This window comes from Citrus clementina, unplaced genomic scaffold (assembly GCF_000493195.1).
Source record: "Citrus clementina cultivar Clemenules unplaced genomic scaffold, Citrus_clementina_v1.0 scaffold_4, whole genome shotgun sequence".
In the NCBI taxonomy this organism is placed as follows: Eukaryota; Viridiplantae; Streptophyta; class Magnoliopsida; order Sapindales; family Rutaceae; genus Citrus; species Citrus x clementina.
In genome coordinates this window covers 12,929,032-12,946,983 of record NW_006262274.1, presented here as the reverse complement: position 1 = coordinate 12,946,983, position 17,952 = coordinate 12,929,032, and the positions used below count along the sequence as shown (strand labels likewise).

The 17,952-nt window shown below is 32.3% G+C and overlaps 2 protein-coding genes and 1 non-coding gene across 3 annotated transcripts in view; 1 reads left to right on the top strand and 2 right to left on the bottom strand.

Annotated features, from left to right (window-relative positions):
• The window catches only part of LOC18044988 (mitochondrial import inner membrane translocase subunit TIM8), a 1,717-nt gene extending 431 nt beyond the window's left edge, over positions 1-1,286 (top strand). The window contains exon 2 of the mRNA XM_006436840.2: positions 954-1,286. Coding sequence (XP_006436903.2) covers positions 954-1,142 — 189 coding nt within the window. The 3' untranslated portion in view covers positions 1,143-1,286. The remainder of the gene's footprint in view (positions 1-953) is intronic.
• A 353-nt stretch (positions 1,287-1,639) lies between these two features.
• Positions 1,640-5,198, bottom strand: LOC18044987 (probable protein S-acyltransferase 7). Its single transcript, XM_024185500.1, has 5 exons — positions 4,983-5,198; positions 4,101-4,283; positions 3,572-3,865; positions 2,840-3,073; positions 1,640-2,567 (listed from the first exon to the last, which is right to left on the bottom strand). The coding sequence occupies exons 1-5, from the start codon at positions 5,073-5,075 to the stop codon at positions 2,025-2,027; spliced, it is 1,347 nt and encodes a 448-aa protein (XP_024041268.1). The 5' UTR covers positions 5,076-5,198; the 3' UTR covers positions 1,640-2,024.
• Positions 5,199-13,190: 7,992 nt separating this feature from the next.
• Positions 13,191-13,262, bottom strand: TRNAQ-UUG. Its single transcript has one exon. It is a non-coding gene; the product is annotated as a tRNA-Gln (tRNA).
• Positions 13,263-17,952: the final 4,690 nt, after the last annotated feature.

The following is a 17,952-nucleotide window of genomic DNA, read 5'->3' as shown; positions in this document are numbered from 1 at the left end:
GTTAGCTAGGTTTTTAGTTTAGATAGCGTTTCGGCGTTTAATGCGACACCAAATGTTGTATTTTTTTTTGTGAAGAGAACTGGGTATTGCCTTATCTGGAAAAAGAAATAATAATCAGAAAATAAAATCAAGATGTTGATAATTGGAAGTGCTTAGGTTGTGTAATTTTAGCAGACGTGTGAATATTAGTAACTATAATTGGTGCTGAATCGAGCTGTTTCTGTGTTATACCTATCGGTTTTATTTTGCTTTAGCTTGATTTTCGTATCAGCATTTCAATTCCAGAATCCTGTTTTACTACTTTTTGGGGTCTAGCTGCTAGAAATGAAGTTTGAGTTTAAACACCCATTGATTTGTTGGCTGTATAATTTGATTCAGTTTGACTACTATAATAGTGGATTTAATGCGAGTGATTAAACCTCTGATTGCTGGATGCTATTGAAATCTAAGGTAGCAAATTATAGTATAACTTATTTGAATTGCATTCAGTCTATGTCTGTATCATTTTGTGGATTGAGCCATTTTTTAGCTTTAGTGTCAGCTTCTTATTCCTTGGCCTAGGCTGCATTTGGAGTGCAGCCCTCTGAAAAGGAGATTAAAGCTAAAAATCTTGTTTTGAAGCTGCGTTGTAGCAGCGAAGCTGCTTGGCTCCCACAGTGCAACACTCGTAAATGGGCCTTTAGGATGCTGATTGGTCAAGTCTCCAACTTATTTTACTTAAATTAGCTTGGTTTGTCTATGTTTTAGACTCTCATCTAATCTTTATTGCCAAAAACACAATCCTAGTAAATTGGGTCATATGAAGTGAATGGGATTGATGCTGATTGGTCAGTCTCCATCTTCTGCATCAAATTGTTTTATAAGTCTTATTGTTATTTTGTATGATTAATTCTCAATAGCTTCACCATTTTGTAGTATTTTGGGATTACATCTAACTAGTTGTGGTTTTACAGCAAGAAAAGGAAAAGGCCATGCTTAATGAGATGGTGGCAAAGCTAACAAATGTCTGCTGGGACAAATGCATCACGAGTACGCCTGGGAGTAAATTCAGCTCAAGTGAATCAGCTTGCCTCGCCAACTGTGCTCAGCGTTACTTAGATATGAGCGTTATCATCATGAAACGATTTCAGTCTATGCAGTGAAGTTCATGGAAGCATTGACCTTCGATCCTGCTTACAAGATTTTATTTCTCCGACATCAGTATCTAAAAGAGAAAGAAACTTAGTATTGTTGAACTGATTCATATTGCATCCCTGTAAACTTTTAAATTAATATGGTTTTTGTACTTTCGCTACTTATAATCATTTTTCTGGATACTTTTTTTTTTATGGTACTTTTAATTGTTATGAGTTATACTTTTTGCTTGTATATGCAAATTGATGTGATGTGTGCCGGTTTGCGGGACAATGCTGATAAGGCAAACCTAGTTGATAATTCCAGTAACGAGGAGACTGAAATGTGAATAGATTGTCCCCAATCCAAAAGTTTCCGGTTGAAAAGGCTCCGTAGGATTTCATTATTACAACAGAATTTCGATATTAACCATAGAAAGAGGTAGAAATTTGCTAATTGTGTTTGTACGAGAAAGAAGAGGCGCCTGGTATTGACAGTTTTTGAGCTCTAAACACCTGGAAATGTGTTTGTGGATTGGGAAGAACATGGGAGCATTCAATCTCAATTTCTTGCTTCCTCTTAGGAACATTAAAGCATACACATTGTTTTAGAAATCACAGTAATACCAAACAGATGCTGAAACTATACACAAGCAAACAGGAGGGGAGGGGACAGGAGGAAAGTGACGAGGGCTATAGAAAATTCATGGAGCCACAGCAGCCACACTCCATTCCATTCACTGAAAACCTTCACATTCCATGAAAACCAATCTTCAACCATTTCAGTATTTTACATAGTTCAGTTAACTGCCAAAGTGCACTAGCTCTAGTCATCTCCAATTCAAATCCACACCAATTTTCTTTCATTTTTTTCCAGAATACATCTTTATCTTCTTCCTGTTTTTTGAGTTTTTACACTTTCAAGTTTGTCTGCACTTGTTGATTCTCTCGTGTCAAGTTGCCATTGCTGCTGCCAGGAACCTGCTTTGATGCCTCAACAGCTGAAGCAAAAGTTTCAGATGATATATCCCAGCTCCCGCTTTTAATTCCCCAACTAGAACGCCTATGATGTGAGATACTTCGGCCCTCCATGCCCTCTGGGGGAAGGATCCTACTTAAATCAGCGGTGACATGATCAGCTGATCCCCCAAGCTTATCTACATTGTCATCATTGTTGGTTCTTCCTTCACTTCCGTCTGCTTCTCGGACAGCCTCACCCCAAGCTAGCTTCCTTCCCATCTCTATGTCACTGACAGGTTTCCTGATGTTTGGACTAGTAAATCCACCACTTATTCTTCTAGAAGTAATTGCTGGCTCCTTAGGAATCTTTGCCCTGAAATTGTTCTTAGATGGAGGGATACTGGTGCAGAATACCTCCATGAAGTTCTTTATAACCCCTTTGTTGTATGGGTTGACATGTTCATCATATCGATTTCTGAAGTTTTCATAAGTAGACTGCCAAAACAATTATAAACAAGATTTCAGGCATAACGAGCAAGAAGAAAATTCAATTTGCAGGGTTCGGGTAATATTCCAGGACTTCACTTGTAACTGTAAAAAGACATTAATTCTTGATTTTTCTATTTGAGGGAGAAGTCTCATTGATTTACTGTAAATCATGCACATTTCCCAAATAGATGCAGGGTAGTGCAATTGGTGATGGGAGGACAATAAAGCAAGAAAGGAAATTCAAATAGGATTTCAAGTATCATGAATGAATGTCTCACCTGATTTCTGCTGATGAGATATGAATGGAAGACAGTTAGTCCACCCACAAACCAGACAGAAATGAAAGTGTAGATTATGAGCGCAATAGAAGCAGGACTCTTGGTCATTGCTTTCCATATTGATACATTCTCTCCGTTCATGATCTTCCTGATGCGGATCCAGCAAAATGCATGCACATATATGCAAAGAAGAGTTGTAGAGAAGACAAACATAAAGAAGAATCTGTAATTGCGCTGCAAACATAATCAGAAGAAAATTTCTAGTCAGACATCTATCCGGCGTGTATACTCAAATTTCAATAGTGGTAACAAATGCTTGTGATTGATCAAGTGCAAGTAATAGCTGGATAACAAACGAAGAATATTTGGCAGTTAAGTACTAATTATGTGCATCCCTAAAATATTTTACAATTATTATACTGAACATTTCATTATCAGCAATACTATTATCCTTAGAGATACGATGGATAGCCTGCCAATTACCTAAATATGGACTAACATAACATTTTCCTGGATTGATTGCAGTTGCAGTTACAAGTGTAAAAGGTGGCTTTTGTTTTTCTTCCGCTTCATCTTTGGATGAGGTATCTTGTTTTAGATAATCTCATAAAAAGTGAAACACTCCACCAAGAGGGTGTCTGTGAAAATAAAACTAAGAACCAGATGAAACAGCTAATTCAGGTTTCCCTAGAGCAGACCTCAGGACAATTTCAAGTAAGACAGAAAACTTACTAATCCTATGCACTGTCCAACCCAAGGGCAGTGATGATCGAATTTTTGCACACAGTTATTACATATTGAACAGTGAGAGCAACGAGGAGGTCTATAATGCATGCAGGTGTCACAATACTTGATCTTCACAACCACTCCATTGACAACAACATCTTTTGTTCGTGGCAAACATAATTGTGGAGTTTGGCCGGGTCCAACTTCAGTCCCTTCATAACCTTCCAGCTCTGGAGGATTGGCATTACGAGCTATTACACCAGGGTCTCTTCCTGAGGTTAGCAGAAGAAGAATTAAAGCCTGGAAAAACAAGTATATCCATTAATTCAAAAGATTAGCATTAAATATGCAAAATAAGCAATATGATACTTGAATCAGAAAATGGGGCAACTTTATTTCACTGATGAATATCAGAACTTCAGTACAGATTCTTAATTGTTGGCAGTGACGATGATAGCCAAATTCAGAACATAAGCCAGCAGCAGAATAAAAGATGACAAAGGAAAATGCATTTCTAAAAAAGAAAAGAACTTACAAATAATGTGAGAGCAATAACAATGACCATTATTGATATTCCCAGGTGATGTGGAAAATTATCCATCAACTTTCTGGCCACAAAGACGCAGAAAACAGCAACAGGTGCAACAATTAGGAAGATGGTAAGGAAGAGCGATCTGACATCAGGTCCAAAAATAAGCCTCCCCCCAAGAAAGAATACCTGAAAAATGGAATAACCAAGATTCAAAAAACACGAGCATAATTAGTGTATCCATGCGCACAGACGTCGGAGAACATTTCAATGTGAGATTATATGCATTGATGTTTTAATTGATTGAAACTGCAAAGGGATTCCCCCAAGTCAAACATTAAGTTGCTTAATACCGTGCTTGCACTGCCGATTACAGTCATGCCATTTGGGAATGCTCTCCCAGTAGCAAATACATCTATAATAAATTCACGATTACTACGTCCTAGTTCCACTGCATTTCAATGTCCCAAATTCGTTTCTATTAAAGTTACTAAAACCGATTGCAGTGTGAGAACAAAACCCTGATTTTTTAAGCTGATGAGTACAAAAAAGCAACAAATTGATTTAAATGCCTGTATTGAGATTAAGTACATAACCAAGAAAACTAATTATAATAGAGAAATTATCAGATCAACTAAGCTTTAAAAAGAAAAAAAAAAGTTCCAATCAAGAACAACAAGTCAACCACTAAGCCAATTCAATAACAAACTGATTGACTCACTCACAGCAAGATCAAAGCCACAAACATTTTTTCTTTTCCCAAACTAAATTTAAATGCCATTTAGCTTAACACAAAAAAATAAATAAATAAAAAGTTAGATTTTATATACCCAGGACAAATAATAAAATCCAAGATAAAAGAATGTTAAAAGAGTAACAAAAACTTACATTGCTGCCTTTCCAGGCTTGATAAGTTCTGACCAAACCGGACTCACCACCGGAATCCGGAGCCAGAGAAGAAAGAGATGGGCCCACGTACATACCTTCTTCAGTTTCTCTCTCTAAAACAACCCCCCTCCCTCTCTCTCTCTATACAGCAAGGTCAAAAAAGTACTCAAAATTGAAAAGGCACGCGCAACAGCAAGCATTAGCAAAGCAAAGAAAGGCGGCTCCTTTTCTACTCTTTTAAAAAAATAATAATAATAATAATTAAAGGGAGCCATTGACTTTCTTTTTTTTACTTTTTAATTTACACATATGTTAAACCCCCCACAAAATAATTAAGGTGGTTAATTTAGAAAATTAATTAAGGTGATTAAACTATATATATGTATACATACACATGCGTACAGGTATATTCTTTAGACCTTAGTTTCAGTTCCGACAGAGTCAGTTGGCGAGCTTAGATTGACTGATTCCATTGACAAGGCAATACAAACATTTGATTACCACGTACCCCGTCCTTCTTCTTCACGTGTCAGCAACTCAAAAGCATGCGAGCAGACACGATTACAAAACAATGCTTAAAATTTGTTCGTGGCTCATGATTAAAATTTAAAAAAAAGAAAATTATCAGTCATATATTTTTAAATGACACTCATATCAAACATGTGTAAATATTTTTTAAGTGTATCACTCGTATACTCTAAGTTGATAAAATACTTCTGCCGTCCACCAATCTGTTAACTTCTGTTAAAAAATTAACAGAATTATGATAAATTGACTATTTTGCTCTTAAAACTCAAAATAAAGTAAAAATATAATTTTACCCAAAAAATTAACGTAAATTTTTAATACATAATTTTTTTATTTTGTTATTAACAATACATTTTTTTATTAAAAAATGAATTATTAATGGTACATATTATTAACAATTATCTATAAAAAAATATCCATATTATACCATAAAAAATTATTAACAATATATTATTTACAATTATACATATTATACCATAAAAATTTTCAGTTGGAGTTTGGAGGAGTAGACTTTCAAAAATTTAGGTTAAATTTTGGAGGAGTAGATTCGGTTGTAAAGTAGTTTTTTTTTAGCAATTATTAACAATTATCCGATAAATGGGATGACATGCCATTTTTATAAATATATATCATATAACATGTCATTTTTTACTAGGTAAATGGGATGACATGTCGTTTTTTTAAATCAAAGTTTTGTCAATCTTAAAAGACTAAATTACCCTTATGATGTCAACGCTTGCAAACGGAAGTTAACGGATTGGTGGACGACAGAAGTGTTTTATCAACTTAGGGTATACGAGTGATACACTTAAAAAGTGTTCACATACATTTGATACGAGTGTCATTTAAGAGCATATGGCTGATAATTTCCCTTTAAAAGATTTATGTACACATCTATATATAGGCATTTGTTGAAAAAGATTCTTTTATGCAAAGAAATTACCTATCAATCGTGTATAGTTTTTGTTTGTATGATATACTTTTTGTTTTGGTTGGAAAAACGTGTATTTTGATAAAATTATAAAAGATCCAGCTTCTTTATTTTTATGTTTCAAATTTTATTGTAAGACATTTTTATACGAATGAAAAAGAAAAAAAAAATCTTGACTTTTATACGAATGATAAAATGTCTTGAATGGAAAATCATTTTTTTCTCACAAATACCCTCATCAAATGTATTTATTTCCTACCTATTTTGTAAAACCTAATAACCCTTTGTTTTGTTTTCCCCTCCAATCAAAATGATTTTTTTTAAATTAACTATAACGTAATTTACTAATTTCGATGTCAAATTAGAATTTCTCAAGATCTTAACTTTTACTTAGTATTAAGTTCTTAACATAATATTCAATTTGAATTTTAAGCAAATTCTTTTATAAGTATATAACATTTTTTTATGTATATAAATATATAAATACATATAACATATAAATACTATAATACTAGATAATATCGTAAATATATACCTATTTAAAATTCTAAGTATATTACACTTTTCAAGAATGTAAGCGTAAAAATGTCAAATTTAAGATATTTTGAGTTTATAAAAACAAAATAACTTATCACTTACACTAATGCATTAAAAATAAAAATAAAAACACATATTACTTAGACATATATATTCAGACTCATTCAGATTTCTGCAACATTAGAATCATTCAAATTTCAAACAAAAAAATAAATGCTACATAAACGACAATGTTAAATTTCTTCCATCAACAACATTCTAATCCCTTTAATAATAAAAAATAGCACTATCTAATTTATTACCTTAGAAGAAAATTAAAAATTTTGCTATATACCCCTTTTTTTTAAGGGATTATCATGAACAAGAGATCAATATTAATACTTTTCTATTTTTTTATTATAATATAAGAGATCAGTTAGATACATAATTCGCTCCTATAAGATTGTTAGATTTGATGTTATTTTATTCACTAAAAAATGTGATATGATAATTTTTTTGTTTGAATTTTGTTAGGGTAGCTCATTATGGAGAAAGAAGCAAGGAAAAACAGAGGAAGGAAAAGCTTAAGCTAAAGAATAATACAGAGTGTTGCAGACGTGTAGCTGTCAGCTCAGATGCCAGCTTAGTTTAGTTAGTTATAGTTTGTTAGAAACACAAAACGTATTGTGATGAAAATTAGTTGATTAATTCTTTGATTAGTTACACTGCTTGAAATTAAGAAATGTAAGTATAAATATCCACAGTTTGTAACATTATGAGTTTAAGAAATAACGAATTTAGTTTCACAACTCTTCTAGAATTTTCTTAATACTTTCTCAAGAAACAAACAACTCTTTTCATAATTCTTTCATGGTATCAGACCCACTCATGACTAGTTCGAGTAGTACAACCGCTAATCCAAGTCACATTATTACAAATCAATCAACTCAAATCTCATTTTCTTTCAGCACTCCAGTCAAACTTGATAGATTAAACTTTATGCTATGGCGCAAGCAGGTTCTTACCTCGATTAGAGGAAATCGACTTGAACATCTTATTTATGATGATCAAATGATACCAGATCGATACATTACTCACATAGAAGCTGATGGATCAATACAGAAAATTGAAAATCCAGCTTACATCCATTGGAGAGCATAAGATCAGGATCAAACTCTTCTTAGCTGGATCTTATCTTCAATTAGCGAAGATATTTTGAGCTTTATTCTCAACTGTGATAATTCTTTTGAGGCTTGAAAATGTATTGAGAAACGGTTTGGTGTTCAATCTGAAGCTAAGCTCATGTAACTCTGATATGAATTGAATATTCTTAGAAAAGAAAATATGACTGTTGAAGAATACTGTCTAAAGGTCAAAGCACTAGCTGATAAACTTGCATGTGCTGGAAGTCTTATTTCTAAAAAAGATCTATTGATAAAAATCTTGAATTGATTAGGACCTAGATACTTAGATCTTGCATCAATAATCATTGTTAATAAAATGTCATATGATGATGCATATGCATTGCTCTTAACACATGAAGCTAGGTTAGAAAAAAGCCAAAATGCTAAAAATGTGTTTAATGCCAATTATGGAATGATGAATGTGAATTACCCTCAAACTAAGGGATATAACAGAAGAGGAGGCTATAATGGATATCAAGGACACTTAGGAAGGGGAATGATGTTTAATGCAAATCCAAGAGGTTTTGCCAATGGTGCTCATGGTTTTGGCAGGGGACAATTAATGCACATACAGTCTTATAGGCCAACATCATATAATAGAAGCATTTCTAATGCAATCATTTGTCAAAATTTATTGTCCACGAAAAATGAATTTGGAGAAAACATACCAGTATATTAGATTTGTCACAAATCTGGACACACTGCAGATGCTTGTTGGCATAGATTTGTTGAAAACTATGTGCCTCAACTTAGAAATTTTGGAAGAGGAATAAGTCAAAGGTCTGCATATATGGCAAGTTTTGAACCACATTTGAGTGTTATTGGACCTTTTGAAACACAATAATGTACAGACTATTCTAGTCACCAGATGCCTGATATGGATTCAATGAATCATTATATAGACTCTTTCTCTACTCCTAACGCTGTCTATGTTGCAGATTTGGCCATCAAGTGATGTCACACATGCTCAAAAATATCAAATTTATTTCCATTCCTACATATCAAATGCATCAGTTGCATCAAACAACATGTGAAGCATGTCAAATGGGCAAAGTTCATAAACTTCATTTTCCCTCCACAAATACTAAAACCACTCAAGTACTTGAGCTTATACATACAGACTTATGGGGATCCTCTCCTTCTTTATCTAGAGATGGTTATCACTATCATATAAGCTTTGTTGATAATTTTCAGCAGATACACCTGGATATATCCTTTAAAATGCAAGTCAAATGCATTAGAAGTTTTCAAACTCTTTAAATTGCAGATGGAAAATCAATTTAGCACCACTATTAAAACACTGCAATCTGATTGGAGTGGGGAGTATAAACCTTTTATAGAATTTTTAAACCAATCAAGCATTATCTTTAGACATTCATGCCCTTTTATACATCATCAAAATGGGTTGGTTAAGAGAAAACACAGACATATTGTAGAATTAGGACTAACTCTCATTTCTCAAGCTCGGTTGCCATTTCAATTCTAGTGAGATGCTTTCCATATAGTAGTATACCATATTAACAGATTGTCATCACCTGTCCTAAAACTCTTGACCCCATATGAAAAGATTTTCAAGCATAAACCCGACTATGACATGCTCATATGCTTTGGCTGCATACGTTATCCTTATTTGATGGATTTTAACAAACACAAATTTACTTATCATTCTAGCAAATGTATATTCATTGGTTATAGTCCATCACACAAGGGATATAAATGCTTGCATGCTTCAGGCAAAATCTATAATCCCAGACATGTTGTCTTTAATGAGTTCACATTTCCATATGCTACAGATTCTGCATTTCTTAATCATACAACCTCTGATTCTCAGTCTTCACATTCTATTACTTCTCAACAAGTACATCATCTTTCTACTTTACCTATCATACCAATTCTTCTTAGTGACAGCACTAATAATCCAACCTCAGTGAGTTCAGAAAGTAGTGGTACAAGCACTTCAGTTTATCCTGTACATCAAGAAATTAATCAAGAGCTACAGCAAGGTACAATCAGCAATACTTCACCCTTACACACATATCCATCATCCAATGAACTTATACACAATTCATCACTACCTCAAACTCTTAACTCCCCTCAACGACAGTCAAATAATCCCACTATACCTTCCCATCCACCACAAAACACACACCAGATGATAACCACGGGCAAATCAGGTATCTTGAAGCCAAAAGTGTATATTGCTACTCTTATTCACAAAGAACCAAACATTGTACAAAAGGCATTAAGTAATTCAAGGTGGCTGCAAGCAATGAAGGAGAAGTATGATGCTTTAATCAGAAATGGTACATGGACATTAGTTCCAAGACAAGCTAATCATCAAGTGGTTGAGAACAAATGGATATACATAATCAAGTACAATACTAATGGAAGTGTGGCTAAATACAAGGCAAGGCTAGTTGCTAAGGGATTTCAACAAGCAGCAGGTGTGAACTATTTTGAAACCTTTAGTCCAATAATTAAACCAGCACTGTCAGAGTAGTGATAAGTTTAGTAGTAATGAATCAGTGGAAAGTAAGGCAAGTTGATGTCAATAATGTCTTTCTTAATAGAGAATTAACAGAAGAGGTTTTCATGTGTCAACCTAAATGATTTATTGATAATTAAAAACTCAGTTATGTGTGCAAGCTAAATAAATCCTTATATGGACTCAAACAACCTCCAAGAGCTTGGTATGATAAGCTCAAAAGTTGTCTGCTGCATTGGGGCTTTGTTAACACTAGTTCAGATTCTTCCTTGTTTATTAGAAGAAGTTCAACATCACTGATTCTAATACTCATATATGTTGATGACATCTTGATTACAGGATCAAACACTGCAGAATTGGAAAGATTTATAGTTCAGTTCAATACGACATTTGCTCTGAAAGACCTTGGAATTTTGTCTTAGGCTCCGTTTGGTACAGCTTATTAAATAGAGCTTATAACAGTAGAGCTTATAGCAGTAGAGCTTATACCAATAGAGCTTTTGGACAAAAAGTCATTGGGTGTTTGGTTGTCAATAAAAAAAACACTTTTGAACCATTAAACTGTATGATATTTTTTATATTATATATTTTTAGAAAAGCTCTATAGCCTCTACTCCCAAAAGCTCAAATTTTGGGCTTTTACTAGTAGAGGTAAATTAGCTTATTTAAGCTAAAAAAACTCTATTAAAAAAATAACCAAACACCATAAAAAATTTTAAAAAGTGCTTATACGATTAAATAAGCACTTATGACTCTTAAATAAGCCATACCAAACAGGCACTTACTTTTTTGGAGTTGAAGTGTTGTATGATGCAGACTGTATCTATTTGTCACAAAAGAAATATGTGAGAGATTTGTTGTCCAAGGTTGAAATGACAGACTGCAAAGGAATTAATACTCTTATGAGCACTGAAACAAGGTTGCAGAAAGTTGTTCAATGAGAGCTTGGATGTTATCTTGAAGATCCTTCACACTATAGAAGTATAGTTGGGGGAATGCAATATCTAATATTACCCAGGCCAGAAATTGCTTATGCTGTCAATAAACTTAGTCAATATGTTTCTACTCCTACTCTACAACATTTAATGGCTTGTAAAAGAGTATTAAGGTACCTAAAAGACACTTAAGACTATGGTTTGAAATTTATAAGATAATGAAGCATGAAGCTCACTAGTTTTACAGATGCAGATTGGACATGTGATTTAGATGATAGGAAATCCATTGGAGCTTATTGTATCTATTTGGGCAATAATTTGATATCATGGTCCTCAAAGAAGTAGGCTATTATAACAAGATCCAGTGTAGAAAGTGAGTATAGAGCATTGGCAGCAGCAAGTGCTGAATTAACTTGGCTGCAGTCCTTGTTTATAGAACTGGGGATAGATTGCAAAGAGAAACCAATAATTTGGTGTGAAAATGTCAGTGCTACAGAGTTGGCAAGAAATCTGGTTTACCATTCAAGAACAAAGCATATATATGCATTTTATTCGAAATAAAGTAATTGCAGGAGAGCTAAGCATTCAATATGTGCCAAGTGAAGAACAAGTTCTTGATATAATGACCAAGCCTTTATCATTTGTAAAGTTTAATTACTTAAAAGCCAAACTCAACGTTCATCTTTGTCCGCTGAGTTTGAGGGAGACTGTTAGAGTAGCTCATTATGGAGAAAGAAGCAAGGAAAAACAGAGGAATGAAAAGCTTAAGTTAAAGCATAATACAGAGTGTTGCAAACGTGTAGCTGCCAGCTTAGATGCCAGCTCAGTTTAGTTAGTTACAGTTTGTTAGAAACACAAAATGTATTGTGATGAAAGTTAATGGATTAATTCTTTGATTAGTTACACTAATTGAAATTGAGAAATGTAAGTATAAATATCCACAATTTGTAACATTCTGAGTTTAAGAAATAACGAATTGAGTTTCACAACTCTTCTAGAATTTTCTTAATACTTTCTCAAGATACAAACAACCATTTTCATAATTCTTTCAAATTTAATAAAGTTGAATTATCAATAGATTATTTGAGCATGCATTCTAAGCATATATTTATAAGTTTGTAATTTATGTATGGAAGGGGTTTTGGGAATTGAAAAGGAAAAATCTTGAGGACAACAAATCTTAATAAATGAATCTTAGAGAGGGGATTTGGATAGACAACCAACTACTAAGTTGTTTAAATTTTGAAATAGACTCCTTTTTTTTTTAATGAGAAATAGACACCATTTGGTTCACCTAGTAAATCCCAAATAATTGACTGTACTTATCTTTGGGTGATTTTATTATTTAAATAAAAATTGTGTGACTAAATTAAAATCTTCATGAGAAGGGGAAAAAAAGTCTTAAAAAAAAAACTTACCATTTTTCCCAGTCACATTATCCAGTGCAGTTTAAATTCTAGGACTTGATTTACAATTTGAAAATTGGGCCCAGTTCAATGTGACGTTAAAATTCTAGGGACTTGATTTACAAGTCTCTTGGCCCAATTGAACACGCTAATGCCCAAAAGAGCCCACATTCTAACGAGTAGGGGGTCGCCATTTTCCAAGGATTTGATTTGCCAGTTCAAAAGGTCCTACCGGGAGTCGAACCCAGGTCGCTGGATTCAAAGTCCAGAGTGCTAACCACTACACCATAGAACCATTTATGCTTAAATTTACACCTAAAATTTCAAATTTGTTAGACATTTTTCACGATGGACGTTCCATTGAGAATAATTTTTAACTTTTTACTCCCACAGTATAGTGAGGGTCGAACCCTAAGTAATCAGTTACTAAATAATTCAAGTTAAGAGTTGTTGACTTTTAACTATTTTAACTTGTTTATTATTAATTAGAAATTACACACACCAACTCGTTCTACTTTAGTATCCAATTAAAAATAATAATAAAAAAAGAAACATGCCGAAAATGTGTACAAATATATTTAAGTCTCAAAAAAAATGAGAAAATGTTGAGGGCTGCGATTAAAAAAGAACAAGAGCATTGATACTTGACGCAAACAGTGACATAAGGGTGACAGAGACAAAGGGGAAATGACATGGTTTTATCTCTATTTTGTTTTGTTTTAATTTTCAGACATCACTTTACACCCTTACGTCACCACTTGGGTCGTATAATATTTTCTAAAACACAACTGTTTAAATTGATTTGTATTATGGGTATCTACTTTGTTATGCTTATATTAAGGCTCTTTGATTGCGCAAAATCAACATGAAATAACTAGTTACGCAATCATATTGATGTTTAATTGCCATCAATTATATACTATCTTTGTATCATATTTCAAAGGAACTATATCAGACCACGTATCCACTCTTCTATATATATATATATATTATATATAGGCGAAGTTAAGAGTTGGCAGCCTGAGTAAGTTTTTGAAAAAAAAAAGTTAATTATATTTTATAAATTTACCTTTATTAATACTTAAAAAAATAAAAATAAATCTAATAACCCACCCCCAAAAAATATACTAATTTCGCCACCGTATATATATATGGGGAAATAACACCCAATATAGAATTCTTCAGGAACTTATAAAAAATGATAACAAGAGAAATTAGACTAGTACTGATTCCAAAATTTATGATATGAGAAAAATATGTCCAATTTCATATAGAATACATATGTATATTTTCCCACAAGCAAATTTATATCCATGTGTATAGTAATGACACATGACATGTGTCCTTAAGAATAAGGTTCAAGACAAAACCTTAATTCACATCACTGGTCATCTACAAACAAAGGCCTAAAAAAAGGGGTCTTTGGCCTTTGAGAACAATGTTCACTTTTAGAAAGAGAAAACTCTTTTTTATTTATTCCTTTAATCTTAATCAAACACTAATTTGAGTGTTAGAGTATTTTTTTCAAGTATTCACCGGCCATATTCAAGTCTACCTAATCATTACAAGTTCTCCACAAATTTTAAATACGCGTAAAGATAAAAATCTAACCCCTTAACTCTTCAATTTTATGAACGAGAATGTTCTCAATTATTAGCTTATATGACGTTCAATTTGCACATGCCTTATTAAAAAAAAAAAAAGCAAAGATCGTATCTTGATCTACACATATATTTCAAAAAAAGAAGCTACTATCGTGCATTAATGTGATTCACATAACTTGCGAAAGAATTAAAGGAAAGAAAACCCAAGAAGTTTGGATATAAAGTTTTATTCACTTTTTTTTTTCGTTTCTTCCTTTTTATCTTGTTGCTAGCCATATAATATCTTTGATTTGAGGGGACGTTGGATCAGCATTGCGCCACCGCCTAAATTTTTAAATGATACGATGCATTAAAGATGGATGAGGTAGCCACATGAATGTGCAAGCATTTGCACTCCAGATTAGCAATCATTGATGAATCAATAAGGCAGCTGTCGGGTGAATTCGATAAACTTGTTGCTTATTTTGACTCCATTGTAATTTTTTTATATGACATATATACATATGGAGAGAGAGAGCTTAGCTAGTAGCTACCGTTTCATTAAAGTTCCCACTTGATCTTTGCCATTTTGAAAGGTCCAAATATATTTAAGTATTTAACATTATATAATAATTAATAAAAGGGACATTTATTTTAATTATTTCATGCATGCATGCCATTTGAATTGCTTTTTTTTTTGTCAAAAAAAAAATTGACTTGTAATATTCTTTATGTAAATGGAAATAAGTGAAATTACTAAAACATTCTCTCTTTAATATTGATGAAGTTCCTTTCGAATAGTGAGGTTAGGTAAAGTAAAAGACCTAATATGGATTAAATTCAAAGATTGGTATAGATTTTTCATATTTGAATATGTATATTTTTCTCTAAAAATCAACACCTTTGTTAACTTTAATACTGAAATTGCAATATTAACTGACTAAAAGATTTATTAGTGGATTTGGTATATTAACATTTTCCTTACCTGCTTAATTATATATATATATATATATATATATACAACACAGATGGCAGACGTACTTTAAATACATACATATATATATATATATATATATATATATATTTCAACATTTTTTTAAAAGATAGCATTGTGCCTTAAAACATATCCGTCCATCTATTAATTTTAAATTTTATGTAACAAATTTCGTTTTATTTTGTAGCTAGCTAGAAATTAATCTTACCTAATCAAGTCTTCTAATAATGGATCAATACACAAACAGATCGATGAGTACTTCATTAATTTTAAGAAAAGCAACACAACATTTTAACATTTTAACAAATTAAAGTTGCGTGGTGCCTTAAAACATATCCACCGACATCTCTATTTGATATTTTATAATCAAAATTTTGTTTAATTTTGTACATATCTTATCTATGCCAATTAATTATATTTTCTCCAACAGCAAAAAGGCTTATATTATTTTTTATCTTGCAATTTATGAACACGATTATTTTCTTCTGCTCTATCCTCAGTATTTAAAGTGATGTCCAGCTGGTGGCCAATTCCATTATGTCAGCTTCTAAAGCATTGATAAAATGGCGTATGAACTTTAAGATTGAATTATTACAAAGCACAATAACGGTCATATGATCATATGAAATATTGACCAGTGAATTTAAAGTAAACTAAATAAGCATGATATAAAGGTAATACAAAATCATTAACTACTTTTTGGCCTCAAGTGGTAGACTAAACATCTCTTCATCTCATTCTTAGGGTCATACAAGAGTCCTGTATCTTTTTATATGTATTGCGGAGGTTGATTTTTGACTTATTTTGATATTAATTAGATCTATGAATCATGTTATAACATAACTAATTTAAAAAGTTCTTATAGAACTTATGATTTTAAAATATCCTAATGTAATGTAACTAAAAAAATACAAAAAAGAAAATTTTGTTTCCGTGATTTTTTTTTTTTTCTTCAACAATCTAATTACTCTACTAGAGTCAAAGCCTCAAAAGTAGGAAGGCAAATCAGTTTAAACAAGGCATTCCACATTTATAGTTAATAAAGAACTTTAAATAGTACGGCATAATGTAATTATGATTATATTAGCAGAAAAAAACATGGGAATAATTATTGTGGTTTAGATGGTTGAATACGGAGAGATGCAAATTAAGTAAAATTCTCCCTCCAAATTTCGTGTTAGCTAGTCAACTAAAATAATTGCTTGGACATGCAAGTAACTAAACAAGGACCTCGATCGTATCAATTACATGCATATATAAACTTCACACGTGCACACCACAATCAATTGTAGTAACCTTATGTGTTAATTAAATTAAAAAAAATATCTAGCATTAAAAGTAGTTAAAATAATGAATAATGATGATACTAATCATAGAAGATATGCTAAGCTATTCGGATCATGAGAGATATACTTAGTAAATCTTATCCTTTCAGGTGCTCTACATTATTCTACTCTTCACCTACCACTTCAACAAAAACCCACTAAAAACGACTAAAGCCAATTTTCAAAAATTACATATTAATTAAATTGCCCTCATCTTTTTTATTCCTTCAATTCTCTAATCCAACAAAGACTTAAAATTAGTATTAATGCTGCAACAGATTAAATGAAATTTGCTGATATATCTTTTTTATGTCTAAGATAGAGGTGTCGTCTCTAATTAGTATAGATTTTTAAGTCATAATTGATAATTTTTTGAATCAGGAGAGGAGCTAGTCCATAATAAACAGGTGCTTTGATCCCATGAGCGCAAAAAAAAAAAAAAAATCTTAGAAAAAATTTCTAAAATTATAATTTTAGCATTTAAAATAGACATTTTGTTGATTTTAAAATGGTATTTTTCGTAACATTTGGGACTCTTGAACTTTTTATTTTAACTCTGCCCCTATTCTGAGCAGGTGAGGAGCATATGAATTCATACTCTCAATAGACCCGAAACAAATCATATAAAAAATAATAAATAAAGGAAAGGTCTTGCTAGGGTATATGAAATATTATTATTATTATAATATTTTGTAGAAACAGGTAGGCAGACACGTATAACTATCACTATATCGAGCGATGCCACTTGTAACAATCAGCTGCTAACTTTGAACCTCCTGTTCACGCGTGAGACTCAAAAGCCTCCACGAGATAGAACGCAATAATGATTACTTGCGTATAAAATTATACATTTATAAAAATAAACAAGGGTTTATAATCACACAAAAAATACTTATCACAACTCTGTTACATAACACCTGTCGGGGCATACGAAATCTGTGCACTAATAGGTGATTAACTAGTGGAGTGAGTAGGGTAGTAAGACTAGATTAATAGTACTTCTGACGGTTGTCTTGTCGCTTGCAAAAGCATCGATCCTTTAGGGTTTACGCTTTATAATAAAGGTGAACACTTTTAGTTCCT